Consider the following 27,640-nt stretch of genomic DNA (forward strand, 5'->3'; position numbering starts at 1 on the left):
AAATATATGAGTTTGTATGTAATGTATGAATATAATATACAAGTTTCACTTTTTAAATGGAATTACTGAAATCAATCTACTTTTTCATGATATTCTAATTTTATGACCAGCACCTGTAGTTAAGCATGAAAGCGTTTACTTTAATGCATGAGAAAAGATATAAAATTTGAGTATTTGTTTTATAGATTTGAAACGGTCTGAGATATATAAATATTTACTTCTGTTTATGATGTCAACGATGTAATTCAACATTTAGCCAATGTATGTAAAAACTCCACCTTTATGTCTGCTTTACATTATTTCTAAGGCTAATGTGTTTTTAAACTAATACTATCTGAAAGATAAACACAGCAAACAGAGCATCCCGATTAGAGTGAGACATTAATAATCTACTGTTTCAGCACTGTTGAGGTGTGCTTTGTAAATAGTAGCTACATTCATTAAACTGGGGCAGAGAAGCAGTTATGGTTGTCGGTTGTTACCTGACCAGCATCCATGTGCCTGGGCTGAGAAGATTCACTGAAAATGGGAGAAACAACAACAAAGATTTAATGATAAGCAGAACATTTTCCATCAACATCTTATGAAGTTGATATCTTCAAAATTTGAATATATAGAAAAAAGTATCACAGAAAATAAAAACCAATACAACAGAATTCAAGTGATTCTTTAACATTTCTATCTAGTTTTTCACTGCAGCTCCTTGCAACAGTTTAAAGAGAAGGAAGCAGGCATTGAACAAAGATATAATCAGACATAAACTACTTCAGTTTTTATGCTTAAGGTGCATAGCTAGAATTTCAGAACATACCTGTCATCTTTCTTCATTCTCCTCTTTCGTTTGGGCGAGCTTCTTGGGGAGGTCTTCCAGTCTTTGACTGGTATCCTGTGGGAGGAGCGAGAGCCGCAGTTCCCAGAGGATGAAGCCAGACTAGAAATCTCATCATCAGGATCGCTAAATGCCAATAAAATGAGTGAAGGGCTCTGTAGTCATCTGATGGTAGGTGACTAAAAACAATTTCTTCTGAGTTAATTCAGTGATGAATGTTACCTCTGGTCGGCTCCAACGTCCTGACTGTCGTTCTGTGTGAGGTGGTGGGAGCGAGGGTGGTAGGGAGAACTCAAACGGCGCTCGCTGGACTCCTCTCTCGAACTATAAGAGATAGATTCAATGAAACAACCGGTTGACAAACATTGATTCAGTTTTGGCAACATTGTTTTAATAAACTGATTCTCAATAAATAAAATCGGAGAACTAAAGGGTCTAAAGGGTTTCTAATCGTATTAAAAATGTCTTGATCAATAGTTTTTTTATAGAGTTCCCTCCTAGCACTATAACATCTCACGTTACTGTCAGTGAATCATTAAAAAAAATCTGAGGAGAAAAGAAAGCTCTCTCAGGCTGATAAAGTATTTCTAAAAGTCACAGGAGAGAAAAAAAAATCCAAGACTGAGCCAGACAAAGAACCTAACAAATGACTTTCTGTCAGTTTTCAGCAAAAAGCATTGAGGGAATCAAATGGAAATAAAAATCTTATTTTCCGTCCGTCAAGCTGTGTTATCCTTAGTTTTTAAACAGAGTTTGAACATTAAAGGTTGGAACATTGCAGCAATAAAAACTGTGGATGGCACCACATACAACATGGATGACTTGGCCCATTAAAAATTAAAAAAAAAATGCCCTCAACTAGGACTGGGTATATGACCTCAAAACAATATCCCGATAAAATGGGCGGCTTTACCATGATAACGATAAATGTACAATAATTGCTCCGGCAGAAAATGCAACTGATCTATTTATAATTTATTTATTCTATATACATATATATATATATACATATATATATATATACATATATATATATATATCACTTTCAATTAAATATCAAAGTCTTGTACTAATTCAGGTTTATAGATTCAACAATATCTCGTTGAACAGGAGAAAAATGTTACCTCTCTTGCAAACACTTTTGCACATCTTTGAACTCAACAGCATGGTTGTGCTGTAGGTGAAGGTTGGATGTTTTACTTTGGTTAGTCCCAACAGTTTTCAGACAAACTTTGCATTTTGTGTTCTGTTGCTCAACATCTTCAGCGTAATTTTGGTGCCACCGAACTGAGTGTGAAGTGAGAACAACGGGAATAGTTTAAACTCGCACAGCAATGCTCACAACCGGTCCACCGCGCTCTCTGACAACGCGCTCTCAGCCTCATTTCTGCTCTCGCTCGGCTCCACAGGGTTAACTGATGTAATTTTGTTTACAGCTTTGTTAAATGCTTTTTCATTGGGCTCATCCGCCATTTTCTTTGTTTACAATTCTGATTCAATCAATGGAATCGCATGATTAGACTCACACTGCAGTGTCTTAAAGGGGAAGGAAATACCAACCACTAGTGCACACAGGAAAAATGGCAGAATTAAGTTTATTTCCTTTACCAACATGGGAAAAATTGTCACCCGTTATCATGGGTAGTGACGTAACAGTAAAAATCAGGTTTATTGCCCAGCCCTACTATTAACTACAAAAGGAAGATCATTGTTTTGTTTATAATTAATGAAAAGATTAAGCAAGAGTATTTTTCTATTAACTGAACTCATGTGATGGGTTGGAAATTGTTTCCATTTTTGATAAACATTAGAAAAGAAAGAAGAAAACCTTGGAATCCACAGTTCAGCCGAACCTTTAGCATGAACTGATTTCAACAGACCAACACAAATCAAAAGCAAAAAACTATAAACTGCCTTGAAGTGCGGTTACTGACCAGTCTCCCAACCCGTTGTCCCTGAGGCTGTTTCTGGTTTCCCTGGTGATGTCTGGGGCTGCCGGCCAAGCCGTATGGCTAACACTGCCGTCTAATGACCCCCCGCTGCCCCCGGAGTTCTCCTGCGACAGCGTGTTCTCCAGAAGAGACGGTTTATTACCCATTCTGGACTCTGACTCTATTGGCCCGATGGGCGACACTTCGCTGCCTCCGAGTTCAAGGGGCAACAAACTAGGATATGGGAAAGAGATTGATTGCATTTATTAAAGTACATTAAGCAAGAACGGCTTAAGGGCGTTAAAGAATTGCTGCTCGTACCCGTTGTTAGCAGAACGTGGAGACGTCAGGAGGTGCAGAGCACAAGCAGCAGAAGCCATGCTGTCCGTCTGGAGAGCAGGAAGAGGTAAGGCCTCTAAGCCATGACCACGCTGGTGCTGCAGGGTCTGTGTCGCGATCTCTGGCATGTCCTGGGACATCACCGTTGAAGCGGAAGAGATGACGTCTGGAGAGCGGGCCCTGGTGGGGGAGGCTAAGGGAGGCAGCAGGGGAGAATCTGGGACATGAGGGGACTCGAGAGCCAGGGGGCAACTGGGGGAAGCCAGAGCCTGAAATAAAGCAAATATTTTCAATAAACTTCAAAAATCATAAGAAATATGTCTTTACCCTGATCTGCCTGACAAAACCTTTCAAAAATTGTTTGAAGAGGAAAGAATTACAAGTTATTGCTTAGCTGTTTATCTGAATGCTGAATGTAGTCTCACAGATAAACCTTCAAAAATCAACGTTCTAGTTAAGTAATCATCAGGCTCTTTTAAAAAACCGTCCTGATAAACCACAAGCGACTCATGGCTGCTTCAGAGGCGGGCTCACCTCTACACCCCAGCTCCATATGGGGACCTTGGCAGAGTACATGAGGCAGCTAAAGAGGCTTCATCGAAGGAGCTGCAGCCATTAAAAGCCTCAGATACAACAAAGTGCTGCAGGGTATGAAGCAGCTAAAATAAAACATTAGTAACTTCATGCTGAGGGCTTTAGACACAGTGTAGCATGGCTTCAGGTACCAAATCATGCTGCATGGAGGAGAAGACTCCTGGACAGGGAAGGCTACAAAGATTGTTTTAGAGAAGAAAATGAGCACTTCCCCTTGGTAGGTTCCACCTGTTGGGTTGCTGCTTCTCCTCGGCAGAAAGCTTTATCCAACTGTCAGAGAACACTGCTATGTTTTAAAGAGCTGGATCAAAATGTCCCACAGCAAACTTTTCCCAACTATCCAGGATCTGGTTCCAGTATAAAAGAGGTCTGAACATTGCTAAAATCCTAAAGGGTATTAAAAAAAAAAGAACCTGGAGCCAACTGGGTGGGATCAACTTTAGGTCTTAGGAGGGAAATAATGACTCACCATAAGGCAAGAATAGGCCCAGAATAAGGTATGCCGCTACTCAGAACAAAAATAAAACAAAAAAAACTTTAAAAAAAAGAAAACTTGTGAGGGCTGCTGGTCCCTTTCTCCTGTGGGATGAAGCCAGGGGAGAGAACTCATGCAAGCTCACGGAGAACATGCAAACTCCATGCAGAAAGACCCCGGGCTGGGAATCAAACCCAGAACCTCCTTGCTGCAAGGAAGCATTGCTACCCACTGCACCACTGAGCAGCCTAAAATTAAAATAATAAACCTGAAAACAGATTTTTCAAGTCAACTTAAGGCATTTCACTCTTCAGTTTAACTCACTGCTGAAACATAATAGAGACAAGCTCTGAATCCCCATGATGGGGACATGTTATGTTAACATATCTCTGTCAGGAACTGTAGACGACGGTTTAGAAACTGGCTCGTCTATTGGCAGTACATAATCCTATAAGAATTACTTATAGGAATAGGTAATTATTTTTAATTCCTATAAGGAACTGAGTTTGGGAAAGAAGCTAAAAGTTTGCGTCATGTCATACCTGCAGGCCCTCTAGTCCAGGCAGCAGCACTGCAGAAGCAGCTCTTGGGCTGCTGGTGGAGACAGAGAGCCCCAAACTACTGTTGCTGTTGTTGTTGTCTCCTCTGCTTGGACTCTGAGTAACATCCTCTATAGCTCTGCAGAGAAACAGAGACAAGAAGTCAGAAGTAAATATGCTGCAAGAAGAAATCAGAACTGATTGGATATTATCTAAATGTGCTAAACATGAGCGTACAGAACAGTAGTGAGTAAAGATTATATGGGCCAAGAAGCTCACCTGTTTGAGTCAGAGTTACTGCTGGTGGCTGTAACAATAGTCAGGCTGCTGGCGCTACTACCAGGAGATGCAGGTACCTAAACATTTACATTTTATATTGTCAAAAAGACACACTAATAACCTCCTAAAAGACTTATTTTGTTAATACATAGAATGAAAAAAAATCATTACCGAAGTGCTTGGTGTCATGAAGGCATCAGGAGTCATCAGCTTGGGCATCGGCCCACTGCTGGGCCCCGAGTTGGACAGGAAGTCAGAAGGAGCAGGGAGGGAGGGGATCTTTCTAAGGTCGGTCTGTGAGCCACTTCCAGAGTCCTTATCGGAGCTCTGGTCTGTGAGATGGTCTGAAAACCCTGCTGGGAACATTAAGTACAAAGTCTGATTAAAACTACGATGCAATTTTTTTCTCCCACACCATTTACACTGGATCACTGCTGCACCTTATGGAATGGAAATGTTCATTTCACTGCTAAGCTGCTGCTCATTCACTGTCTAAAAGATGTAAAAAATGAAATTTCATTTTGTATACGGTTCTTATTTCAACCGTTGCGTATATTAGCTGCGACATATGAATCAAGATGCCATGACCGAAAACATTTGATCGACAGATGACTGTTGATATATAATTTCCTGAATTTATGTGTACAAGCTGACGTATAACTAACTGGCCTGCGTAAGATGACGTAAAGCAACCCCACAGATTTTAAGGATTTTTTTTTTTTTTATATAAAAATTTTCAAAATTTGGGAACAATATCAACTGATAAGAGTACATTTATATACAAGTTTAAGCCAGAATGATTTGACATTTAAATATGACTTCCCTACGACTTTAACAAACATCACTGAGCTGGAAGTAAATGGACTTAAATTAAAACCAAACTTTTCCATCGCTGTAAGTGAATGAAATCATGTTTATTTACCAAAACCCTCTTGTGAGTCAGAATGAGGAAGAAAGCCTGATGTATTGAGAGCTGCATTGGGCTGAAACCAGATCTGGACGTCCTGCAAACTCCTGAAACACAAATATACAAATTAAGACCAATTTTGTTTTCAATACAAAGACAATCTGCATTTTTTAAACTAAGGATTTCTAAACCAATAAGCACTAAAATGACAGACCCAGACTTACTGTGGCTGCTATTCACTCAAGCAACTCACAGCTTAGACTTTAAGAATGACAGAAATTGATCAAATATTTCCTCCTGGGTACATCTGTGTATGTTTGGGCGTAAGCAGGAGAAGTTCCCAGAAGAAAGGAGCTAATCTAAGCTAAAGAACGTCTCAGATATGTTTTCCTACAGAACTACAGTGGACGAGCTGAAATAAAACACAATATCCGGTTGGAGATACTGGGTCAACAGACTGATGGAGGGAAAGTTAGTGTTCCTAACTTCTGCCATCCTTTGACATGTTTTAATTGTTCTACTTCAGAAACATTTTGGGTTTTATAAGAAACAGTCAACAACAGCTGTCCTTGGTACATAAAGTTTGGTCAACATTTAAATAAACTTATCAAGAAAAAATGCACAACATTAACCCTTTAAAAGTCTGATTTAATCAGTTTCAGTCAAGTTAAATGCATCCTAAAAAAGAGAGAAAACTTACTTTGGGTGGACGCAGTAGAGTTTAATTTGGATCCCAGATTTAGACTCGGCTGGACCTTGAGTGCCCTCTAGTGGAGAAAGCAGACCAAACATGTTAAATCAGAACCACTCCATGTTGGTATTTAAAACGACCTATTCTTGTCATCTTCGCTTCTGGTTGGTTAACATTAAGAAGGAACATCTAGCCAACACTACAAACGAAGATGCTTCTGGGCCACAGTCTGTTGCTTCAAATGTAAAAGAGAACAGGATCTGTTGGTAATGACATGAATTCTTCCAATAAATCTAAATCTGGGTTATCCAGCTTGTTAGCTGATCAAAACTGCTCTGTGACAATCCGTATTTAATACAGTTCAGTTAAATATTTGGAAACAACAGCAGACCCATCAATTGAATTTTCTAAATACATTATTTCCAACCAAGTGAGGTAAATGTCTCCAGGTCCAGGGGGTTATATAGCAGTCTGATGGGATCGGGTGATCGGTAAGTACCTGTTGAAATACTCTCGCTCTCCTCCTCGGCTGTCAGGACCTCAGTGTGTCTCAGTCGGCTCTGGGTGACGTCTCGTACCCCGAAGCTAAGCACAGGGTGAGTGAGCAGGAACTCCGACACAGCAGTGAAATTGGCTTTACCCTTCTCCAGGTCCTGCCTCAGCTGCATCACATAAAGGACCTGAAGGACGACGACAGGAATTCATCATGAGACACAATTATTTCCGTCAGAGTAGAGATAAAGTTGCTCTTTTAGGAACCTAATGTGAACAGCGAGAGCAACAACTTTTTTTAATTAAGTCAAGAAAAATCTGTTTAAAGCTGCAGGAGGTGTCAGACTTTATTCAGGCTTCCTAAAGAAGAGCCCAAGAGCCATGGGTGGAAATGACGGCACCGACACAGAAGAAAGGTTGCGTTACAGTGAAGAAAAGTGTATTTTCTTCTGGGGTTGAAAAAGAGCACCAAAACTAATATTTGAGAACAAATACATTTTTAAATATGCCTATAGTTAACTTTGGAAAGCTTTAAATAATATAGAGATTTGAAATGATGCCGCTTTCTCATCTTTTGTCCCTCAAAAGCCATATTTTCTCAGCAGAAGTCAGTAAGCGAGTCGTGATAAACACTGTTGTAGTGGGAGGAGTTATTTTCATAGATTTTGTGGACTCAACAAAAAAAACAAAAAACAAAAAAAACAATAGAGCTAGGGAACTAATTCAGACCTTGCACTACTCACCTTTCTTTGCACATCAGTGAGGATCAAGTATTCAGCAGAAAGATCTAAACTGGCCTTGAGACTTGGCAAAACCGTCGAGTTAAATGGATCTGGAGAAAACCTAGAAGAATAATAAGAAGGCAGGCGGTTAACATCGGTCAGGAGGTATTGGGAAAAAAAAAATCCCCTTCGGAAGTTGCAAAGAGGAAAAAGTAATCTGATCTCTCTTTGCACAGCAGATGATGAATCGACCCTTAGAAATAAACATGTGTCCATCTGTTGAAGTGGTGCTAACCACCTCACCTCATCCATACTAGTATTTCTTAGGCTACCTAATGGTCTGCAGGCAGGTCCAGGAGACGGTGCACCACATCTTTAACTCCTGGTTCTGGTCGGCTCCAGTTATCAAAAACCTCCAGAAAGGAACCCTTCAAACAGAAAACGTGTAAACATTTGATATCTAAAAGCAATGCCTCAGACAAGTATGCTAGCATTAAACTCTGGATAAACTGACTCTGGATCCTGCCGCTTGTGGTTATCACAGAAGAGAAGACAGGAGAGTGGACGTCCTCCATGAGGCCGTAATTCATGAAGACACCTGGATAACAGAGCAGAAGCACAAACCTAAACTGGGAGGGTAGTAACTCTGCTAAAAAATATGAATAGAATAAAACATGCAACACATATCAGAACACCAGGAATCCCATTCCTCTACCTTGGCTGGTCTTGTCCACCTTCTATGTAAATCTGCCAGAACTTGATGTATCCGTCATGGCTAGCTGTGGCTAACACGGTTCCATCAGGGGACAGGGCGCCTTCACTGAGTCGCTGCAGCAGACATAACAACAAATATTTAAGGAATTAATCAAAAGTTACAGGTATAGTTTTTACCATCTCACTACTTGCACTACTGCTTTGTGTTTTCATAGTAGCAAGTCTCGGTCAAAACTAATCGTGTAAAATAAGGTGATAAATTTAAGAGTCCATATTGTCCCTTTATAGTCTGGAAAACAAAACAATAAGGTCATGGTTTCTGCTGTGCACCAGACAGAGCACACAGAACAATAACCAAACTGTTAGCATCAATAAACACTGAACAAACATCATTTAGGAAAACACATTTCCTCTATATTCCTGTATAGATAAAAGCTTATCTTCTGAGGAGAAAAGGAAACCTTGTTAAACAAAAATGTATGCTAGTTTTCAGGAATTTAAGCAGATATTCAACTCATCTGCCTTCACTGTTAATTAAACCCTTCATGCATTGCAGAACCATGGAGAGTAACTTTACTGATCAAAATAAACATCTGCTAATCATCAGTCTTTGTTAAAAGTGATCATTGGTAGTTGTGTCCTTGTGGGACCTTTTATTGGCACTCAGAACTATTCCACTGAAAATGGAAAGATGCAGAGACTTGTTGCAGATTTCATCAACAAACAGTATGTTTTATGCAGGTCTGACAATTTACTCACACTGCTCCACTTCATAGAATTTAGAAAGAGGGTACAGAGCTAAAAATACAAATGATGGAAGCTGGATTCTGATCACTGCACATTTCCCCTGGAACTAGATTTACTTTTCTGCACAGCTACATTTTTTAATAATTTATTCTGGCTTCTATACTTTCCTTAAGTTTGTTTAAATATAGAGTTCTTATCTAAAGAGGGAATGAACCATAAAGGGAAAAATCTATCAAGTTCCAATATTAAAAAAAAAATCCAAGCAAGAGCATTAACTTATCCTCTAAAGCCAAAATGTCTTAAGTTTTGCCTTCTGACCTCATGACTCTAGAGAGTTGAAAGTACTGAAGTCAACAAGAAACAAACAGATGTAGTATTACTCCTTAGAGAAAGGCTGTTTCAAATGCTTCATCTAAACAGTGCCATGTGAAACAAGGCAAATGTAAATTGCAGATACCTGGTTATGTCCTTTCACTGTGATTAGGCCGTCTCTCAGTTCTGCCGCATCGACAGGCCAACTGCTGTTATTAGCTCTCAATACTTCAAGGTCCCAAACTTCAGCCTAGAAGAGGGAAAGTTGAAGAAAAAAATGCCAATTAGTTGAATGTGAAGAAAGATGTTTTTATTTTCCTCTGATACATGGATGCAAACTGTCAAGATGGACTATTTTTGGAAGGCTCTGAGATCGCCAAAACTTGATCCAAAAGGGTTTATTTAATGACTGCCATCTTCAAATTCACTAGCTAGGTGTCTGAATCTTTTTTAAGGCAAGTGTAACAGACGTTTTCTAAATCCATACTCTTAGGTTGATCATTTCCCAGAGACAGAATATGTGATTTTGGTTTGCGTTAGAAGGTTGGTTAAAAACATTGATACCCTGTCTTCATGTAGAAGAGCCAAAATCTGGCTGATGTCGTCCTGGTTCTCCTCACTGTCATCCAAGATGAACGGGCACCAGATGAGGCGCCTGTGGGAGTTCAGTGGAGTGTCTTCTGGCCGTTGAATATGAACCATTATCTGATCTCTGTTTGGATCTAGGTTAAGGAAAATTCTAGAAAAGAAAACATGGAAATATCCATCTTTGCTGTGACAAAGACAGGGGTTAAGATTAAAGTCAGTGCAATAGTAACACGTTTTGATGTGACCAAGCGGATCTGAGCTATGAATTTTTGTTCTGCCCTTCCGCATCTCAGGATACAGTATTTTGCTTTCAGTGAGCGTAAGCTGCCAGACCATCAGGTTCCCCACCTCGTCCACACAACCCAAAAGAGAGGAGTCAAGGTGGGCGAAAGCCAGGTCTGTGACGGCCCCGGTGAATCCCTTCAGTAAGGAGCGTTCACTAATGTTCAAACTCAGGACCCGAACCATCGCGTGGTTGTTGGCTTCATTTTCAGAACAAAGACACAATCAAACACATAAAACAAAGGATTTCAATGCTTAACAAGAGCTAAAGAAATTTTATCAGTTCTTTATACGATCTGTAATGCTATTTGTTTGCATCTGAATCTCCATAAAGATTTTTTTTTTTTATAAAAATGTACTCAGTTGCCTAAAAGACACAAACTGTTATTGACAAGGATTGCATATAGTTAACTTTGACATCAGTGCGTTAGACGGGCAGGTAATATCACATCGTATAGATTGCAGACTTATTAACTGAGTGGAGATTGTATTGTAACAGACCTTTTTCTATCAGGAAAATCGTAATGTCATCCAGAGCTAATCGATATAAAATCGTACCATGATTAGGGCTGTAACTAACGATTATTTTGCAAATCAATTCATCTATCGATTATTTATTTCGATTTAATCGATAAATAATCAGATAGCAAAGGAGACTTTACGAAATTAAACCAGGTGAAACAAAAAATTTTCCCACTTTAGTCCTCAATAGAGCAGAGTTTAAATGCAAAATGTTAACATTTATTTTATAATTTTGGTACAACTCCTGCTAAAGGTGGGTTCCTCTGTCAGCTAAAGGCATGCTTTAGAGACTCTAAACTCCAGTTAATGATTAATCGATTACTAAATTAATTGATGATTGTTTCAATAATCGATTAATCCGATTATTTCAGCCTGAATCATGATAAAACAGATTTAAACTCCTAAATAATGCAGGTTTTTACTGATTATTGAATAAAATGTAATTAACATTTAATCTTTTTTTTTTTTTTTAAAGCAAAGTAAATGAGTCACCTCTGATGGCGTATGCAAGGAAGGAGTTGGAGACCGCTATGAGTCTGCCATAATAATACTTTTGCTCCCAGTCATATTTGGCGAGAGTCTGAATTTTAACCTAAATGAAAAGAAGAAATCAGAAAAAAATAAAAAATAAAAACCAGAACAATATTTCCACAATGTTGATGATTAAGTTTCTGTTAAATCATTCATGTTGCTCAGCAGCAGGATGACAGACAAAGGTTCTGATCCATTCACAGCTAACAAACCATGAACCTCCAAACAAGATTTACCGTCTTACCTTGTTGCTGCCGCGAGCCTTGCTGTTGATACCAGAGTCCTGGCTCGCCACGATCTCCACGTTGTTGGAGGTGATGGGGATACAGGTGCTCCCATCGTCACCGGTTAGGCAGCTAAAAACAGGACAACGTACATTTAGCTTGCAAAAAAACATCCATATCTTTACAAGTGAATTCCTGGAATGGTTCATGGCAGGATGATGAAAAGCCACTCACATCCTCTGAGTCTCCTGGACGCTGCCGTCTGTGGAGATGGGTCTGGTAGAGTCAGACATGCTGCTTCCCAGCAGTCCTGCTCCCAGTAAGCCGTTCAGCTCTCCGTTGAACGGTAGTTTCCTCTGATCATCACTTGACTGTACATCTGAGGAAATCAATGAAAGCAGTGTTGACTTGATGAAGAGCAGATGGAAAGGACAGGAGGAGAGAGATCAGATTGTTCTGGTGTTTGTCGTTGGTAAAAGAACAAAAGTTCTGATGATTCAACCCAATGTTCATAACCTTTACAGACAGGCCCTTTTGCACATTGTTTATTACAGATATACTACTTTATATACACATTTAAATACAACTGTAACATTGTTTAAAATACTCAGCAATCAAAGCTGCCATCTTATATTTACTTATGAGAAAGTTAATGTGGTATATTTAAAAAAATAAACATTGTCGGGAGCGCAAAGACAAGGACTGAAGCAGAAAAGCACATGAGGCCGAGCAGAATTAGTCAGAGATGAGCGCACAGCAGGCTGGTTTTGAGAGAGGATGTGTGAGTTTAATCGCTGCACATCAGTCTCACTGCGCTCCGGTCAGTGGCACAAAAATGATGCCATAGAAATCCAAGCATCTCCATCAACATTCTGAATATGAAAAGAAGGCGGCATGGAAAAGGAAACAAGAACATGCCCACTCTGTGTTTAAAAAGGTTAAAAAGTTTCCCAGACATTCTGCAAAGCCAAAGGGCATAACAAAAAAAGTCAGTGGTAAATAAATATTTGGATACTTTGGTAATTGACTGAACTGCCTTGATTGTAGTTACTGTTAGAACACATCGTAGCCAAAAATGCTACGGTTCTAACATTTGACATAAAAATTTCTTTCAGTGTTTCGGTTTTTGGCTTTAATTTCCATGATTTTTTGCTTTCATGTTCAGTCACGTCTTTTCATTCCTGGTGCATCCCTGTTCTCTTTAGTTCTATTTCATCCCTACTGACCGCCAGAGGGCGGTGCTGAAAGCACTGAATGTTCCCTTCGGGCATGCGCAGTTCGAGTAATTATACCAACAGAGTCACACCTGTGACACCGGATGACCACTCAGAAGCTATATAGCCTGGTGTCATCCTTTGCTCTGCTCCTTTTTTCTTCTCGCAAGCGGTTCGCTAACTTCCCCGTTGTCTGAAGCCCCTGTCTCTTGACCGGAGTTGCGCTTATTCTCCGCCCTCCCAGGGCTGCAACGGGTCGATTCTAAGGATTACGGAAGGTAAGTGAGTTGTTTGCTGGTGATGGTAGCGTCCGCGCCCCCTCTCCCGGCTCACGACTTTAGCTTTTTACCTACAGCTTCGTGCTGTTTTGTTTCGAACTGCTGACGGCAGCGTTTTCGCCCCTACTCCCAGTGTGAATAACTTCACTGCCGAAGTTATATACGGCTAACGTAGTTGGCTTCTTTAGTTTGTTGGTGTTATACCTGGTGACGGCAGCGGTTTTCGCCCCCTCTCCCAGTATATTCCCTACTTTTGCATCCTTTTTTTCCTCTCCCAACCAAGTGTGGTGTACTTCGTTTGCCGAAGTTGGAGACGGCTAACGTTGTTAGCCTTTTTTGGTTTGTTTGTTCATCGGTCTGCTTAGTTATAAATGGTGACGGCAGCGTTTTCGCCCCCTCTCCCAATATCAACCTTTTTTGCAGCCTTTTCGTTGGTCTGCTCTCTTAATTGGTGACGGCAGCGTTGTTCGCTCCTACTCCCAACTTAAGTTGTCCATACAGCTAACGTTGTTAGCTTTTTTGGTTTATTGGTTTTATACCTGGTGATGGTGGCGGTTCTCGCCCCCTCTCCCAGTATAGGCTGCCTTGTGTCCGCAGCCTCTCGTTTAATCCGCTATAATTGGTGACGGCAGCGTTGTTCGCTCCTACTCCCAACTTAAGTTTCCATACAGCTAACGTTGTTAGCTTTTTTGTTTTATTGGTTTTATACCTGGTGACGGTAGCGGTTCTCGCCCCCTCTCCCAGTATCGGCTGCCTTGTGCTCGCAGCCTCTTTCGTTTCTCTGCTGTAATTGGTGACGGCTGCGTTTGCGCCCCCTCTCCCGATTTTCGATAACTTTCTGTTCTTTAAGCCTTGTCGGCCTTCGACATGGATGGCTCTCACAGCTGCATAGATTGTGGGGCTGCCCTGCAGGCAGAGGATGGCCACGACCTGTGCCCTACCTGCCTTGGACATGAGCACCTTTTGGAGGCGCTGTCTGAGAACCCCTGTATGAACTGCAGCTTTATGCCCCATGCAGTGAGGGTGGCCCGGTTGGCCCAGTTGTGCCCCCAGGAGGGCTCGGACCTTCCGCCCTCTGGGCAGGTGGTTCCCCCCAAGCGTTCTACACTGTTAAAAAAGTAAATGGCAATTGTTGTTCTAACACACAATTGTATTGTAATCCGACTCAGAAATATAAATTTGACATCTAACAAATAAATACACGTTTGCCCAACTCAAATTCTCAGAAGTTGGTTTAACAAGGAGTTTTAAATCGCCTATACAAGATTTTTTGAGTTCCCTCAACTGTAAACTCATGGGCATGCGCACTGCTTATGTTCATGGACACGCCCACTACGGTACGGGGTTTCCATTCCCTTTCTTCAAGTCCACAGCCTTTTTCCCTCGTGTTTGAGAAGATTGGCGGACATTGTGCTTTTATGCATCTGGAGAACGACGGAGGAACGACCCTGGGACCTTACCAGTTTTCTGAATCTTTTATTTTCCCGGTAAGTACTGCAAAGTACAGCCAGTTAGCGGTTAGCTCCGTGACTTAGCATTCCCTTGGGGTGTATTGCCACCGAGTTGAAGCATGAGTTCACATGTTTTTCACGTTCTGATGAAAGGAAAAGCCGCGCGCGCGCGTGTTTATAATGCGCGTGTGCGCGTGCGTGTTTATGCCGCGCATGTGCGGGTGAGTGTTTATGCGTAGAGAAAAGAGTGTGCCTGTTATTTTCATTGTACAAATGAAAAGAGACATTAAGTTGAGTGTAATAACTTATGAAATTTCTGAATTGTTTTATGTAGTGCAGTGTTGTTGCACTCAGGCACAGAATATTACAAGACTACATTATTTTACTTTCTTAATCCGATTTGGGTATTTACTGTTTAACTGTAAGTGGTTTAATAATTATTTACACGTGGATTTTTTGCTTTCATGATTTTATTTGCTTTACAAGAAAAACAGTGTCATTAACATTTTATATGTTAACCCTGTAATGCAGCAGTTAATTCGTAATGAGTTAGAAAAGTTACATTACACACTGAAATTTATCATACTTGGAGAGATATAAACTGTACAGTTAAGAACAAGAAGTGAATGGATTTAACTAAGCCCTGTTGTGCTATGCAGGCTGGGTTTTTTGGATACCCTGGATTCTGGATTCTCTCCTTAAATGGAGATGGCGAGCCAACCGTGTGAACATCTGGATTTGGACTGAAGAGAAGGATTTGGACTGAAGAGAAGGATTTGGACTGAAGAGGACTTTATTTTCTTGCATTCACTGTCCTGTCGGAGTGGTAGGACTAAAAAGAAAAACTCAGAGATAAAAAGGGAAAACCTTTTTCTTTTTCCGTTGGGAAACAAGACATTTTATTTCATTTAATTTTTTTTAAAGGGTGCACCCAATTTAAAGAGACTACAATTGAAAAAAACAAACTGAAGGCCGTCCAAATTTGTAAAACTGTTATTTTTTCATATATGTTAATACACTTACTTCACAAAAAATTACCTGTGTGTTTTCCTCTTACTAAATCTGTGTCTTACTGTTTTTTCCCTCATCATCACTCCCTCTTACGAATCTAGAACATTCTGGTCCAGTGTCAGGTTACTTTGATCTGTGCAGTTAAGATTATGTTGTTGAACATGGTTTTATACTGTATCTATTGATACAATGTTTGACTTGAAGCAATAAAAATGTTGTATTAACATAATTTTTTGTGTGTTGAATGATTGGTAGTGAAGACGATTGGTAGGACTAAAAAAACTGAGTTGATAGAACTCAACTTGCAGATAACACTACAAAATCTGAGTTTGTAGAACTCAAAATCTATATGTCAAACTCATAAAACAAAGTTGATAGAACTCAGAACTTAAAGGTGAAACTCAAAAACCTAAGTTGGTAGAACTCAAAATTTCTATGTAACACTCCAAAAACCTAAGTAGGCAGAACTCAAAAATCTTTGTAAACTCAACCACAGTGAATTTAAGTAAGGAAAACTCAAAAAACCAAATGCATCACGTTGCCTAGAAAATTTAAGTTCTGTCAACCTCTATTTTTTTTTCAGTGTAAGCGCCGTGGTGGGACCACAGCATCTGTGCCCCTCCCCCGGAGGAAGCGGGCCAAACCTGACCAGGGCCTGTCCACAAGGGTGGAGCAGTTGTCAGCAGAGCTGGCAGAGATTAAGTCCTTGTTGCAGACACGGCAATCTGATCCCTCGCTCCCAGTGATTGGGCTCTCTTCCCCACCAATGCCCGAGCTGGTTGTAGAGGATGACGTTATCTCTCTGGCTGCTTCCGCTTCTCATTTTAGAGATGAGGAGGAGGCAGGGTCCTCTCAAGCCTCTGAGGCTGGTTCATTTTCATCTCAGAGTGCGGTTGGAGAGGCCGGTGACGGTTCCATGCGGGAGGTCATGTCTATGGCCCTGAAGCAGCTGCAGCTGGAACTCCCACAAGGAGAGGCATCCAGCTCTGGCAGTGCTTTTTTCAGACGTGGAAGGGCTCCTACTCCTTTTTCTGTACCTCCATCAGAGGAGTACCTGAAGGAGTTACACGCCTGTTGGCGGGAACCGAGAGCGCTGTCGCGTCTCTCCTCGGATGGTCGTGTATTAGCTGCCATGCATGAGTCAGTGAAGGCCGGCCTGGACCGTATGCCAGCAATTGAACCAGCTGTTGCTTCACTGATTGTGTCACCAGATGAAGCCCTGCGTCCTGATGTCCGGTGCCCGCGGACTCAACGTCGGGTTACAGATGACCTCCTCTGTAAGGCGTACAATGCAGGAGCGCGTGCTGGCCGCCTTGGCAATTCCCTGGCGCACCTCATGTTTGCCCTGTCTGCATCTGTTCAGGACACTGGTGGTGCAAGTGCGGCGATTGGTTATAGTGACGCAGCACTGCAGGCCTTCGCGCTGATGACCAGAGAGCTTGGACGGGTCATGTCTTTCCTTGTCCAAGCTCGTAGACAGGTCTGGTTGGCACAGTCTCCTCTGACTGAAGCATGGCGTAGGACCCTCAGGGGTGTCCCGGTTGTACCAGGGGAGCTGTTTGGATCAGCTGCCTTGGAGGCGCTGGAACGGACTGCTCAGGCACGTCAGACTAGCCAGCAGCTTTCCGGCCTTCGCAGGAGCATACCTGCCTTTCCCCAGCGTTCGGGCCGCCCTGCCACTACCCCCAGCGTTCAGCCACGACCTCAGACCGGTGGCAGACCTGTTGGTTCCTATCCCCATGATGTGCGGCAGAGACCAAGAAGGGACTTTCGTGAGCCAGTCTGCCGCCCTGTTAGACAGACCCGGGCCTCAAATCCTGGACGCCCTCCCCCCAGAGCCCCCAGGGGCCGTGGGGATAGAAGATGATGCCACCGGGCCAGCCGTCGGACATTTTTCCCATCAGCAGCTGAATTTCTGGGCTGCTCATGCCGTAGATCCATTGGTGGTTGCCACCTTAACCAATGGCTACAGGCTCCAGTTCCGACGGCGGCCCCCCCTCTCACACCGGGTCAAGATGACTGTCATCACAGACCCGGTGAAATCTCAGGCACTAGACCAGGAGCTTTCCGCCCTCCTGGGCAAGGGGGCAATCGAGTCTGTAGATCCTCTGCGGCAACCCAGAGGCTACTACTCCACATACTTCCTTGTGGCCAAGAAGACCGGCGGTTTTCGCCCCATTTTAGATCTAAGGGGACTGAATCGGTACCTGAAGGTCCTTCCCTTCCACATGCTCACCATAACAGAGGTCCTTCAGACCATTGTGGCGGGAGATTTGTTTACATCAGTAGATCTGACAGACGCCTACTTTCATGTGCCTATTGCGGCAGAACATTGCCGTTTTCTCAGGTTCGCCTATCGGGGGCGCCATTGGCAATTCCGGGTGCTCCCATTCGGGCTCTCCCTTTCCCCGAGGGTGTTTACTCGATGCGTGAAAGCAGCCCTCTCTCCTCTACAGGCCTCCGGAGTCAGGATTCTGCCATACCTGGACGATTGGCTTCTTTGTGCTCCCTCTCAGGTAGCTGCCTCTCGGGATACGTCCCAGCTTCTACTTCATGTGTCACTGTTAGGCCTCAAAGTCAACTTGGCAAAGAGTTGTCTTGTTCCATCTCAGACAACCACCTTTCTTGGGATGCATCTGGACTCTGCTACCATGATGGCCCGTCCATCTGTTCACAGGGTGGACGACATACTCCAGCTTGTCCGTCGATTCAGACTGGGCAGGGAGTTTCCCTACATCATCTTCCTGCGAATGCTGGGCAAACTGACATCAGTCACTCGTGTCGTGCCCTTAGGGCTGCTCCTTCTGCGTCCTTTGCAGCGATGGCTCAACAGCTTTCGCCTAGACGCCAGGCTGCACAGGCATCGCAGGCTAATGGTGACCAGGAGCTGCCTCCATGCCCTAGCTCCTTGGCGAGACGGGACCCTTTTGTCCAGTGGTGTTCCAATGGGGCTAGTAGTGTGTCGAAGGGAGGTGGTCACCACAGATGCCAGCCTCATGGGCTGGGGTGCCGTGTGGCAACACAGAGCTGTTCGGGGTCTCTGGGACCCAAGGGAGCGCACCGAACACATAAATGTGCTGGAGCTGCGGGCTGTGCACATGGCCCTCAGGTGCCTTCTGCCCCACCTAGAGGGAAGGCACGTGCTGATTCGGACAGACAACACCTCTGTTGTTTATCATATAAACCACCAAGGTGGCACCAGGTCAGCACGTCTCTTGAAGGTGTCGAGGGATCTCCTGGAATGGGCGTTTCCCCGTCTGTGTACCCTGCGCGCAGCGTATCTGCCAGGACGGCAGAACCAGGTTGCGGACTCTCTATCCCGCCAGGCACCTGCTCCGGGAGAGTGGTCTCTTCACCGCGACGTAGTGCGCATAATCTGGAACCTCTTTGGGCAGGCAGAGGTAGATCTGTTCGCCACAGAGGAGTCGACCCATTGCCCCCTATGGTATTCCCTAACCGGGATGGCGGGCGCACTGGGCCAGGATGCACTGGCTCATCCATGGCCGCGGGTTCTCCTGTATGCCTTTCCACCCCTCTCACTGATTTGGCCGACTTTACGGAGGGTTCTCGAGCAGGGCCACAGGGTGTTGCTGGTAGCTCCGTTCTGGCCAGCGCGGCCGTGGTTCCCGCTGCTTTGGAGTCTGTGTCACGGTACTCCGTGGCGTCTTCCAGCAAGGAGGGATCTGCTGTCTCAGTTGGGGGGACAGATATGGCACCCCAACCCTCAACGTCTCCAGCTGTGGGCATGGCCCCTGGGAAGCTGACTGGGTGTTCAGACACCGTGAGACACACCGTATTGAGTGCTAGGGCTTCCTCCACTCGGCTGCAGTATGCTAACAGATGGCGCCTCTTTTCTCAGTGGTGCTCTGCCCACAACGAGAACCCGCTTTCCTGCTCGGTGCCCACTATTTTGGAGTTCCTCCAGTCTCTCCTTGATAAGGGCCGCTCTCCTTCGACCCTTAAAGTGTATGTTGCAGCAATTTCATGTCTTCACCGAACTGTTGACAACCGTACAGTTGGGCGCCATGAACTGGTTTCACTTTTTCTGCGTGGTGCTCGTAGGTTGTGCCAGTGGCCAGCCCCACGAGCCCCAGATTGGGATCTGCCGTTAGTTCTCACAGCTCTGTGCCACCCTCCATTCGAGCCTTTGGCACAGGCAGAACTCAAGTGGCTTTCCTGCAAGACTGCTTTCCTGATGGCTATCGTCTCAGCTAAGAGGGTCAGCGAGCTGCATGCTCTTTCTGTCAGCCCTAGGTGTATCAGGTGGAATCCAGATGGCTCTGGTGTTACCCTGTGGCCTAATACTGCGTTTGTGCCTAAGGTGTTCTCTCCTTTTCACCGTAACCGGCCATTGCGGCTGGCTTGGTTTCAGCCTCAATCTGGTACAACTGAGAATGAGTCTGAGTTGTTGTGCCCAGTAAGAGCGTTGGAGGCATACATTGCAGCCACCGCCAATCTGAGACGCTCGGACCAGCTTTTCCTATGCTATGGGGTTCCAAGGTTAGGCTGTCCTCTTTCTAAACAGCGTCTGTCCCATTGGATTGTGAGTGTCATCTGCCACGCCTACGCTGCATGTCACTGCTCCCTGCCAGTCGGTGTGAGAGCACATTCCACCAGGAGCGTCACCGCTTCCTGGGCTGCTTTGAGAGGGGTTCCGCTGGAAGCTATATGTGCTGCTGCTTCATGGGCTTCCCCAACCACCTTCACCAGGTTCTACAGTGTCAATGTGGCTGCCCCTCATCCCCTGGGTCAGGTCCTTTTACAAGGTTCTGCTGGGCCTCCTCTGTGAGGTATGTGCTCAGGATTCCTTGTGACATCGTTGGCATTAGTCATTCAGTGCTTTCAGCACCGCCCTCTGGCGGTCAGTAGGGATGAAATAGAACGAAAGTTACGTATGTAACTACGGTTCTATGAATCCCGGATGACCGCCAGAGCTTCTCTGTCACTCAGAATCCTTGCTTTTGCGAGAAGATTCTGTAGGAGCAGAGCAAAGGATGACACCAGGCTATATAGCTTCTGAGTGGTCATCCGGTGTCACAGGTGTGACTCTGTTGGTATAATCACTCGAACTGCGCATGCCCGAAGGGAACATTCAGTGCTTTCAGCACCGCCCTCTGGCGGTCATCCGGGATTCATAAAACCGTAGTTACATACGTAACTTTCGTTTTAGTGCTCCTAAAGCATTTACTCTTAATGGGGGGCATTGCCATAAATGCTTAGATGTTGTATTTTTTTAGGTTTGCTCTGAATGTTTTTGCTCCTGTTATTTCAACCCTTTATTATATATATCTATATTCCTGTTAAATAAGAGACTTCAGCTGTTTTATATATATATATATATTTTTTTTTTTTTCTCCAGCTTCTATTATCATTACACTGTCACAAGTACAAAGCAACGAAATGACCTCTCTGCAATTAACCTATCCCCTTTAGGAAGTAGTGGGCTGCCATTGTGCGGCGCCCAGGGAGCAGTGTGGGGTTACGGGTCTTTGCTCAAAGACCAAGAGTCTGTGGGAGTGGGGCTTGAACTAGAACCTCAGCATTCTAAGCTCTATGCCCTAACCACTAGGCCGCCACTCACCAAGATAAAAGTATAGACAGAGCACCCACCCCATGCACCTTTTCCTTTTTGACTATTGAGCCGATGTAACAAATACATTTCTCCACTGTGAGATCAATAAAGTCTATCAATTTATTTCATGCTTTTTAAGGTAGTTTTTTTTTTGCATTCCTAACTTTTTAAAGGTATGTTTTAAACTAACTATACTTTCATTTGAAGCAATTAAAATAATTTTATCAGATCTATATTTACAGCTTATTTTTTTAATCAATATTATCAATAAATATTGATCAGAGTTTTGTTTACTTGTCTGAAATAAGAACCAGGAGAAAAAAGCCTGAATTTAAATTGTAATCCTAAATCCATTTAAACAGAACATTCAACCTTAAAAACAGATAACCACTAGCAGCAATCTGGGATGGTTTGCTTTAACTGTCTTAACAGGACTGCAGATTTATTATCATCATCAATAAATATGATTGAATGCAGCCAATTTAAACGGTTCTGCAGTGAAGCAGCAATAATAAATATGACTATCGATTGTATTTCAGAGCTCGGTATGTTTCTGAAAAGCTGGCTGTCTGCAGCGATTTTGATTCTAGTCATTTCCATCCTTGGCTCAAAGAAACCTTAAAATTGCATTATGAAATAAGTGAAAATGAGTCGCAAAAGAAAGGACCACACTAAGCAACTGACTGGAAACCAATAGTCAGATTGCTCTGCTCCAGTGGAAATGCAAGCCAGCATAAACAAAGCCCCAACAAATGGATGATTTTACTAGCAACAAACTTAAGCACCGCTTATCCTGATCAGAAAACCTAGAGACTAAGACAACAGACCTATTTTTTTTGCCATATCAGGTCAGTGACATCATTTCAAAACGACAGACAAATCAAAATGAATGCCCACATTTTTACACAGACAGACGAAAAACAAAAAAGAACATGCATGTTGGCTGTGAGTGAAGTTTGAGTGCTGTTCAGATGTTTTTTACAGTAGCAAAAGCAAAGAGAGGAATAGAAAAAAATCTGTGTTCCAACCCCCAACTCTTGAAGTAACGTGTTTGAACAGCATATTCCGCATTGATGACATTTGGCCATTGATAATCTGCTCTTTTAACAAAGTTTGCATGTCCACTATGCAATTGTAATGCAGAATCCAGACAATGTTTGGGAGGTTGCTGATTTGTCATTTCCAAAAGAGCCTCCTTTATTGACAGGCAGAATCACATCAACTATGAACTAGCTTATAAAAAATCCTTTACCTGAGAAAAAACACAAGAACATTTCTGGTTATATGTGGTCATTGAGGGGCAAATGTTCCAAAAGCCTAGTTATCACCCTGATGATCACAGATGAATATCAGCTATGGTCAGAAGTGTTAGTTACTAGGCAATGAGCATCTCTACAGCTGTTCATGACATTAGCAGTGAGTTTATTGTTGCAATAATATCTCTGATGGATCTGTCAGACATGGTTCTACTACCTAATAACAAAAGTAATATAATAGATAAATGGAGAATAAAATCTATTACAAAGACCGTAGCTGGACCATAAAAAAGCATAAAGAACAACAAAACAACTTATGCCATGTCAAAACCCTCCAAAAATAAAGTTGCTTAGTAAAATATAATCTACAGGTGCTGGTCATAAAATTAGAATATCATGAAAAAGTAGATTGATTTCAGTAATTCCATTTAAAAAGTGAAACTTGTATATTATATTCATACATTACATACAAACTCATATATTTCAGATGTTTATTTTGTTTAATTTTGATGATTACAAATGACAACAAATGAAAATCTCAAATTCATCATATCAGAAAATTAGAATATTACTGAAGACCAATAAAAACAAAGGATTTATAGAAATGTTGGCCAACTGAAAAGTATGAACATGAAAAGTATGAGCATGTACAGCACTCAGTATTTAGTTGGGCCTCCTTTGGCCTGTATTACTGCAGCAATGCGGCGTGGCATGGAGTCGATCAGTCTGTGGCACTGCTCAGGTGCTATGATAGTCCAGGTTGCTCTAATAGTGGCTTTTAGCTCTTCTGAATTGTTGGGTCTGGTGTATTGCATCTTCTTCTTCACAATACCCCATAGATTTTCTATGGGGTTAAGGTCAGGAGAGTTTGCTGGCCAATTAAGAACAGGGATACCATGGTCCTTCAACCAGGTACTGGTAGCTTTGGCACTGTGTGCAGGTGCCAAGTCCTGTTGGAAAATGAAATCTGCATCTCCAAAAAGTTGGTCAGCTGCAGGAAGCATGAAGTGCTCTAAAACTTCCTGGTATGTGGCTGCGTTGACCCTGGACCTCAGAAAACACAATGGACCAACACCAGCAGATGACATGGCACCCCAAACCATCACTGACTGTGGAAACTTTACACTGGACTTCAAGCAACGTGGATGAAGTGCCTCTCTTCTTTTCCTCCAGACTCTGGGACCTTGATTTCCAAAGGAAATGCAAAATTTACTTTCATCAGAGAACATGACTTTGGACCACTCACCAGCAGTCCAGTCCTGTTTCTCTTTAGCCCAGGCAAGACGCTTCTGACGCTGTCTGTGGTTCAAGAGCGGCTTGACACAAGGAATGCGACAGCAGAAACCCATGTCTTTCATACGTCTGTGTGTGGTGGTTCTTGAAGCACTCACTCCAGCTGCAGTCCACTCTTTGTGAATCTCCCCCACATTTTTGAATGGGTTTTGTTTCACAATCCTCTCCAGGGTGCGGTTATCTCTCTTGCTTGTACACTTTTTTCGACCACATCTTTTCCTTCCCTTCGCCTCTCTATTAATGTGCTTGGACACTGAGCTCTGTGAACAGCCAGCCTCTTTAGCGATGACCTTTTGTGTCTTGCCCTCCTTGTGCAAGGTGTCGATGGTCGTCTTTTGGACAACTGTCAAGTCAGCAGTCTTCCCCATGATTGTGTAGCCTATAGAACTAGACTGAAAGACCATTTAAAGGCTTTTGCAGGTGGTTTGAGTTAATTAGCTGATTAGAGTGTGGCACCAGGGGCCATCAATTTTGAACCTTTTCACAATATTCTAATTTTCTGATATGATGAATTTGAGATTTTAATTTGTTGTCATTTGTAATCATCAAAATTAAACAAAATAAACATCTGAAATATATGAGTTTGTATGTAATGTATGAATATAATATACAAGTTTCACTTTTTAAATGGAATTACTGAAATCAATCTACTTTTTCAAGAATATTCTAATTTTATGACCAGCACCTGTAGTCTTTGTGATTTTTTTTTTGGCACTACATAAACAATCTTCTTGACAAGCAAACAGACTATCAAGTTAGGGTTATTTTTATTATTAATGATGTTTAAGTCTGTTACACTCTAATATGACCTGCCTTTTGTTAGTCAGAACTAATATTTTCCCAAGTAGTTTATATACAGGAAAATATGTATTTGAACACCCTGCTATTTTGCAAGTTCTCCCAATTAGAAATCATAGAGGGGTCAAAAATTGTCATCGTCGCTGCATGTCCACTGCAACAGACATAATCTAAAAAAATATATAAAAAATTCAGAAATCACAATGTATTATTTTCTTAACTATTTATTACTATGATTCAGCTGCAGATAAATATTTGAACACCTGTCTATCAGCTAGAAGTTGAACTCTCAAAGAACTGTTAGCCTGCCTTCAAAATGCCCACCTCCACTCCAATTATTATGCTAAATTAGATGCACCTGTTTGAGGTCGTTAGCTGCATAAAGACACCTGTCCACCCCATACAAACGGTAAGAGTCCAACTACTAACATGGCCAAGACAAAAGAGCTGTCCAAAGACAGAGACAAATTTGTACAACTCCACAAGGCAGGAAAGGGATACCAGGAAATAGCCAAGCAGCTTGGTAAAATAAAAATGATCCATTGTTGGAGGAATCAGTAGAAAATGGAAGAAGCTAAACATGACAATCTCCTTCTCACTGGGGCTCCATGCAATATCTCACTTTGTGGGGTCTCAATGATCCTAAGAAAGGTGAGAAATCAGCCAGAACTACACAGGAGGAGCTGAAAAGAGCTGGGACCACCATTTCCAAGGTTACCGTTATCGTACAAATAGTTATAAAAAGTCATACATTGTGATTTCTGGATTGTTTAGATTATGTCTCTCACAGTGGACATGAACCTATGACGACAATTTCAGACCCCTCCATGATTTCTAAGTGGGAAAACTTGCAAAAATAACAGTGTGTTCAAATACTTATTTCCCTCACTGAACATACTAGATACTATATTTTTTTAGATATAAATCATAGTTTGTTTTTTTATTGGTTTAGGTATTATATTTCCCTTCTAATTCTGGGAATTACAATGCTTGATTCTTTTTGCAAGCACCTAAGATTTAAGTGATCTATGAGCAACTAATAAGAGGGACTCAAACTTGATAACTATATCTAGCTAATGTATAAATTAATGTAAAGGATAATACAATAGCTCTACCATAATACGACAGAATTTAAAACAGAGGGATTCATTGTTTAATGTGACATTTTACATTTTAGTTATCTTAATGCAAGAGTTAAATTTGTCCTCCAAATGTTTTCCCTACATTTTTATTAGTATTTAATTTCTATTCAATGTAGTCTTTGCTTTCCAAAGATTGTTTAAATGTAAATACTGCTTGTATTAACAGAAACGTGTTATATTTGAATAAATAACTACTTTGTCTCTTACTTTCAGAAGATTAAGGGGCATTTTCAAGGTTAACACAATTATTTGTGTGAGATTGTGTTTACAACGCAATAAAAATTTTTTAGTTTTAAGATTTTTTTTATGTGACAGATTGAACGAATTTGATCATCCTTAGGGAATGGGAACATAAAATACAATTAATACCATGTTATCTTAAATATTTGTAAAAAATCTAAATTACTTTAATGTGTTTCAAGACTTATTAACATACTTAATGATGTTTAATCATTCAATTTCAGGGGATAACTCAAGTTTCCTCTGAGTGATCCCCTGACATCATTCAAGGGAAACTGACTGATGTCCAGTACAAAAAAAAAAAAAAAATTTTTAAAGCCCTTTCAAATAAAAAGTTACCGTTTATACTAATGTAACTGTTTAAGCTGTTATAACAATTTTCAGATTCGGGTCTACACTGCAGAGAAGATTTCTAACAAATGTTCAAAATTAGATTTAAAAAAATTCAACTACATACATGTTTTGGCAGCAGGGACCCATTGCCATCAGAAAACAGACTAGCATAAGCTAGCTGCTAGCAGTAAGGCGACGCAGAAACGATTCTCCGCATTCTTCAAAGGTTAAAACATTATATAATATATTCACTGTATAAAATATGTCCCTCCTGGTGTGGTGTTCTGTCAACGGCTAAAAAAAAAAAATGCTTTTGAGAACACTCTACACCGGTGAACTCTTGGGTCTAACCCCCTTTAGCTTTTGCGGCCTAGCAGTGCAGCAGTCCCAGACTTACCGGCGCTGCTACCCGAGCGGTCGAGTTTCAAGATGTCTCGGAGGTGCTGGGTCGCTCCCTCGATGTCTATGTTCGAATTGGACGCCATGGGTGAGGGAAAGGGGAGCGATATGGGAAAAAAAATTGGGGAAATATTGTTTTAATTTGATGCGATGCTGTCACAGTTCACCCAGAGCTACCGTCTAAACTTCCGGTATGTCCGTGCCTCTATTCCGACTGCTCACAGGGTGTCTGCACTCATTGGTTCCTACCTCAAACTCTGTTGGACAAACTCTCTAGAAAAAAAATAGCGCCTTCTACTGTACAGTCCTGTTCAAAACAGCTTTTTTTTACGCAGTCAGATTTAAGATAATTTTATCTACAGAGGCCCTACAAACAATGCTAATCTGAGATACCTGTATACAGGATCTCATTCTTTGAATCATATCTCATGAATTATTGATGTTAAAACTGAGCTCCGGGTGAATTTATTTATTCATTTGGCTGAGCCTTTCCTTGATCACAGCTTGGCAACATCAATATTGCAGCAGATAAAACTCATGTTGGTCTATTCTGTTTTATCATGACTATACATTGAAATACTTGAACTCAACTTTTGGTAGATCCTGACTCCAAACCTTGATGAAGCAACCAAAGACTTGAACATCAGCCCTCTACATATTGTCACAATGGAAAAGAAGAAAAAATTCATTTTGGCCAAAAGCTTTCAACCCTTGCCAGACCCGCAAGCAAAGCATTTGTGTAGAGCTCTCATGAATAAACCATTGCATACGTTTTTTTTTTTTTTTCAAAAAAACAACACATTTCTAAGTTCTTTTAGAGTGATGCAGGACCTTAGGGGAGCTGTATCATCAATTTTGGGTTTAGGTCAGGGTTCTGGCTTGGCCAGTCACAAATGGTCACAGAGTTGTTCCCAAGCCATAGGGTCATTGTCTTG

At 42.0% G+C, this 27,640-nt stretch overlaps 1 protein-coding gene across 2 annotated transcripts in view; it reads right to left on the bottom strand.

The window, feature by feature from the left end:
- Nucleotides 1–26,924, bottom strand: part of edc4 (enhancer of mRNA decapping 4) — a 47,070-nt gene extending 20,146 nt beyond the window's left edge. Inside the window, exons 1-22 of one of the 2 annotated variants that reach the window (XM_038290953.1) lie at nt 26,704–26,791; nt 11,953–12,097; nt 11,739–11,850; nt 11,456–11,555; nt 10,458–10,641; nt 10,136–10,283; nt 9,717–9,821; nt 8,514–8,626; nt 8,313–8,396; nt 8,131–8,226; nt 7,820–7,919; nt 7,084–7,264; nt 6,594–6,660; nt 5,909–6,000; nt 5,158–5,342; nt 4,987–5,063; nt 4,711–4,846; nt 3,082–3,368; nt 2,764–2,994; nt 1,052–1,153; nt 812–955; nt 483–519 (exon numbers count right to left, since the gene is read on the bottom strand). In XM_038290953.1, coding sequence (XP_038146881.1) covers nt 483–519; nt 812–955; nt 1,052–1,153; nt 2,764–2,994; nt 3,082–3,368; nt 4,711–4,846; nt 4,987–5,063; nt 5,158–5,342; nt 5,909–6,000; nt 6,594–6,660; nt 7,084–7,264; nt 7,820–7,919; nt 8,131–8,226; nt 8,313–8,396; nt 8,514–8,626; nt 9,717–9,821; nt 10,136–10,283; nt 10,458–10,641; nt 11,456–11,555; nt 11,739–11,850; nt 11,953–12,097; nt 26,704–26,791 — 2,814 coding nt within the window. Of the gene's footprint in view, nt 1–482; nt 520–811; nt 956–1,051; nt 1,154–2,763; nt 2,995–3,081; nt 3,369–4,710; nt 4,847–4,986; nt 5,064–5,157; nt 5,343–5,908; nt 6,001–6,593; nt 6,661–7,083; nt 7,265–7,819; nt 7,920–8,130; nt 8,227–8,312; nt 8,397–8,513; nt 8,627–9,716; nt 9,822–10,135; nt 10,284–10,457; nt 10,642–11,455; nt 11,556–11,738; nt 11,851–11,952; nt 12,098–26,703 lie in introns of both variants that reach the window. The other variant, XM_038290954.1, reaches the window with a different exon arrangement.
- Nucleotides 26,925–27,640: the final 716 nt, after the last annotated feature.

Source organism: Cyprinodon tularosa, unplaced genomic scaffold (genome assembly GCF_016077235.1).
Source record: "Cyprinodon tularosa strain WSP-4 unplaced genomic scaffold, ASM1607723v1 ctg290, whole genome shotgun sequence".
NCBI lineage: Eukaryota > Metazoa > Chordata > Actinopteri > Cyprinodontiformes > Cyprinodontidae > Cyprinodon > Cyprinodon tularosa.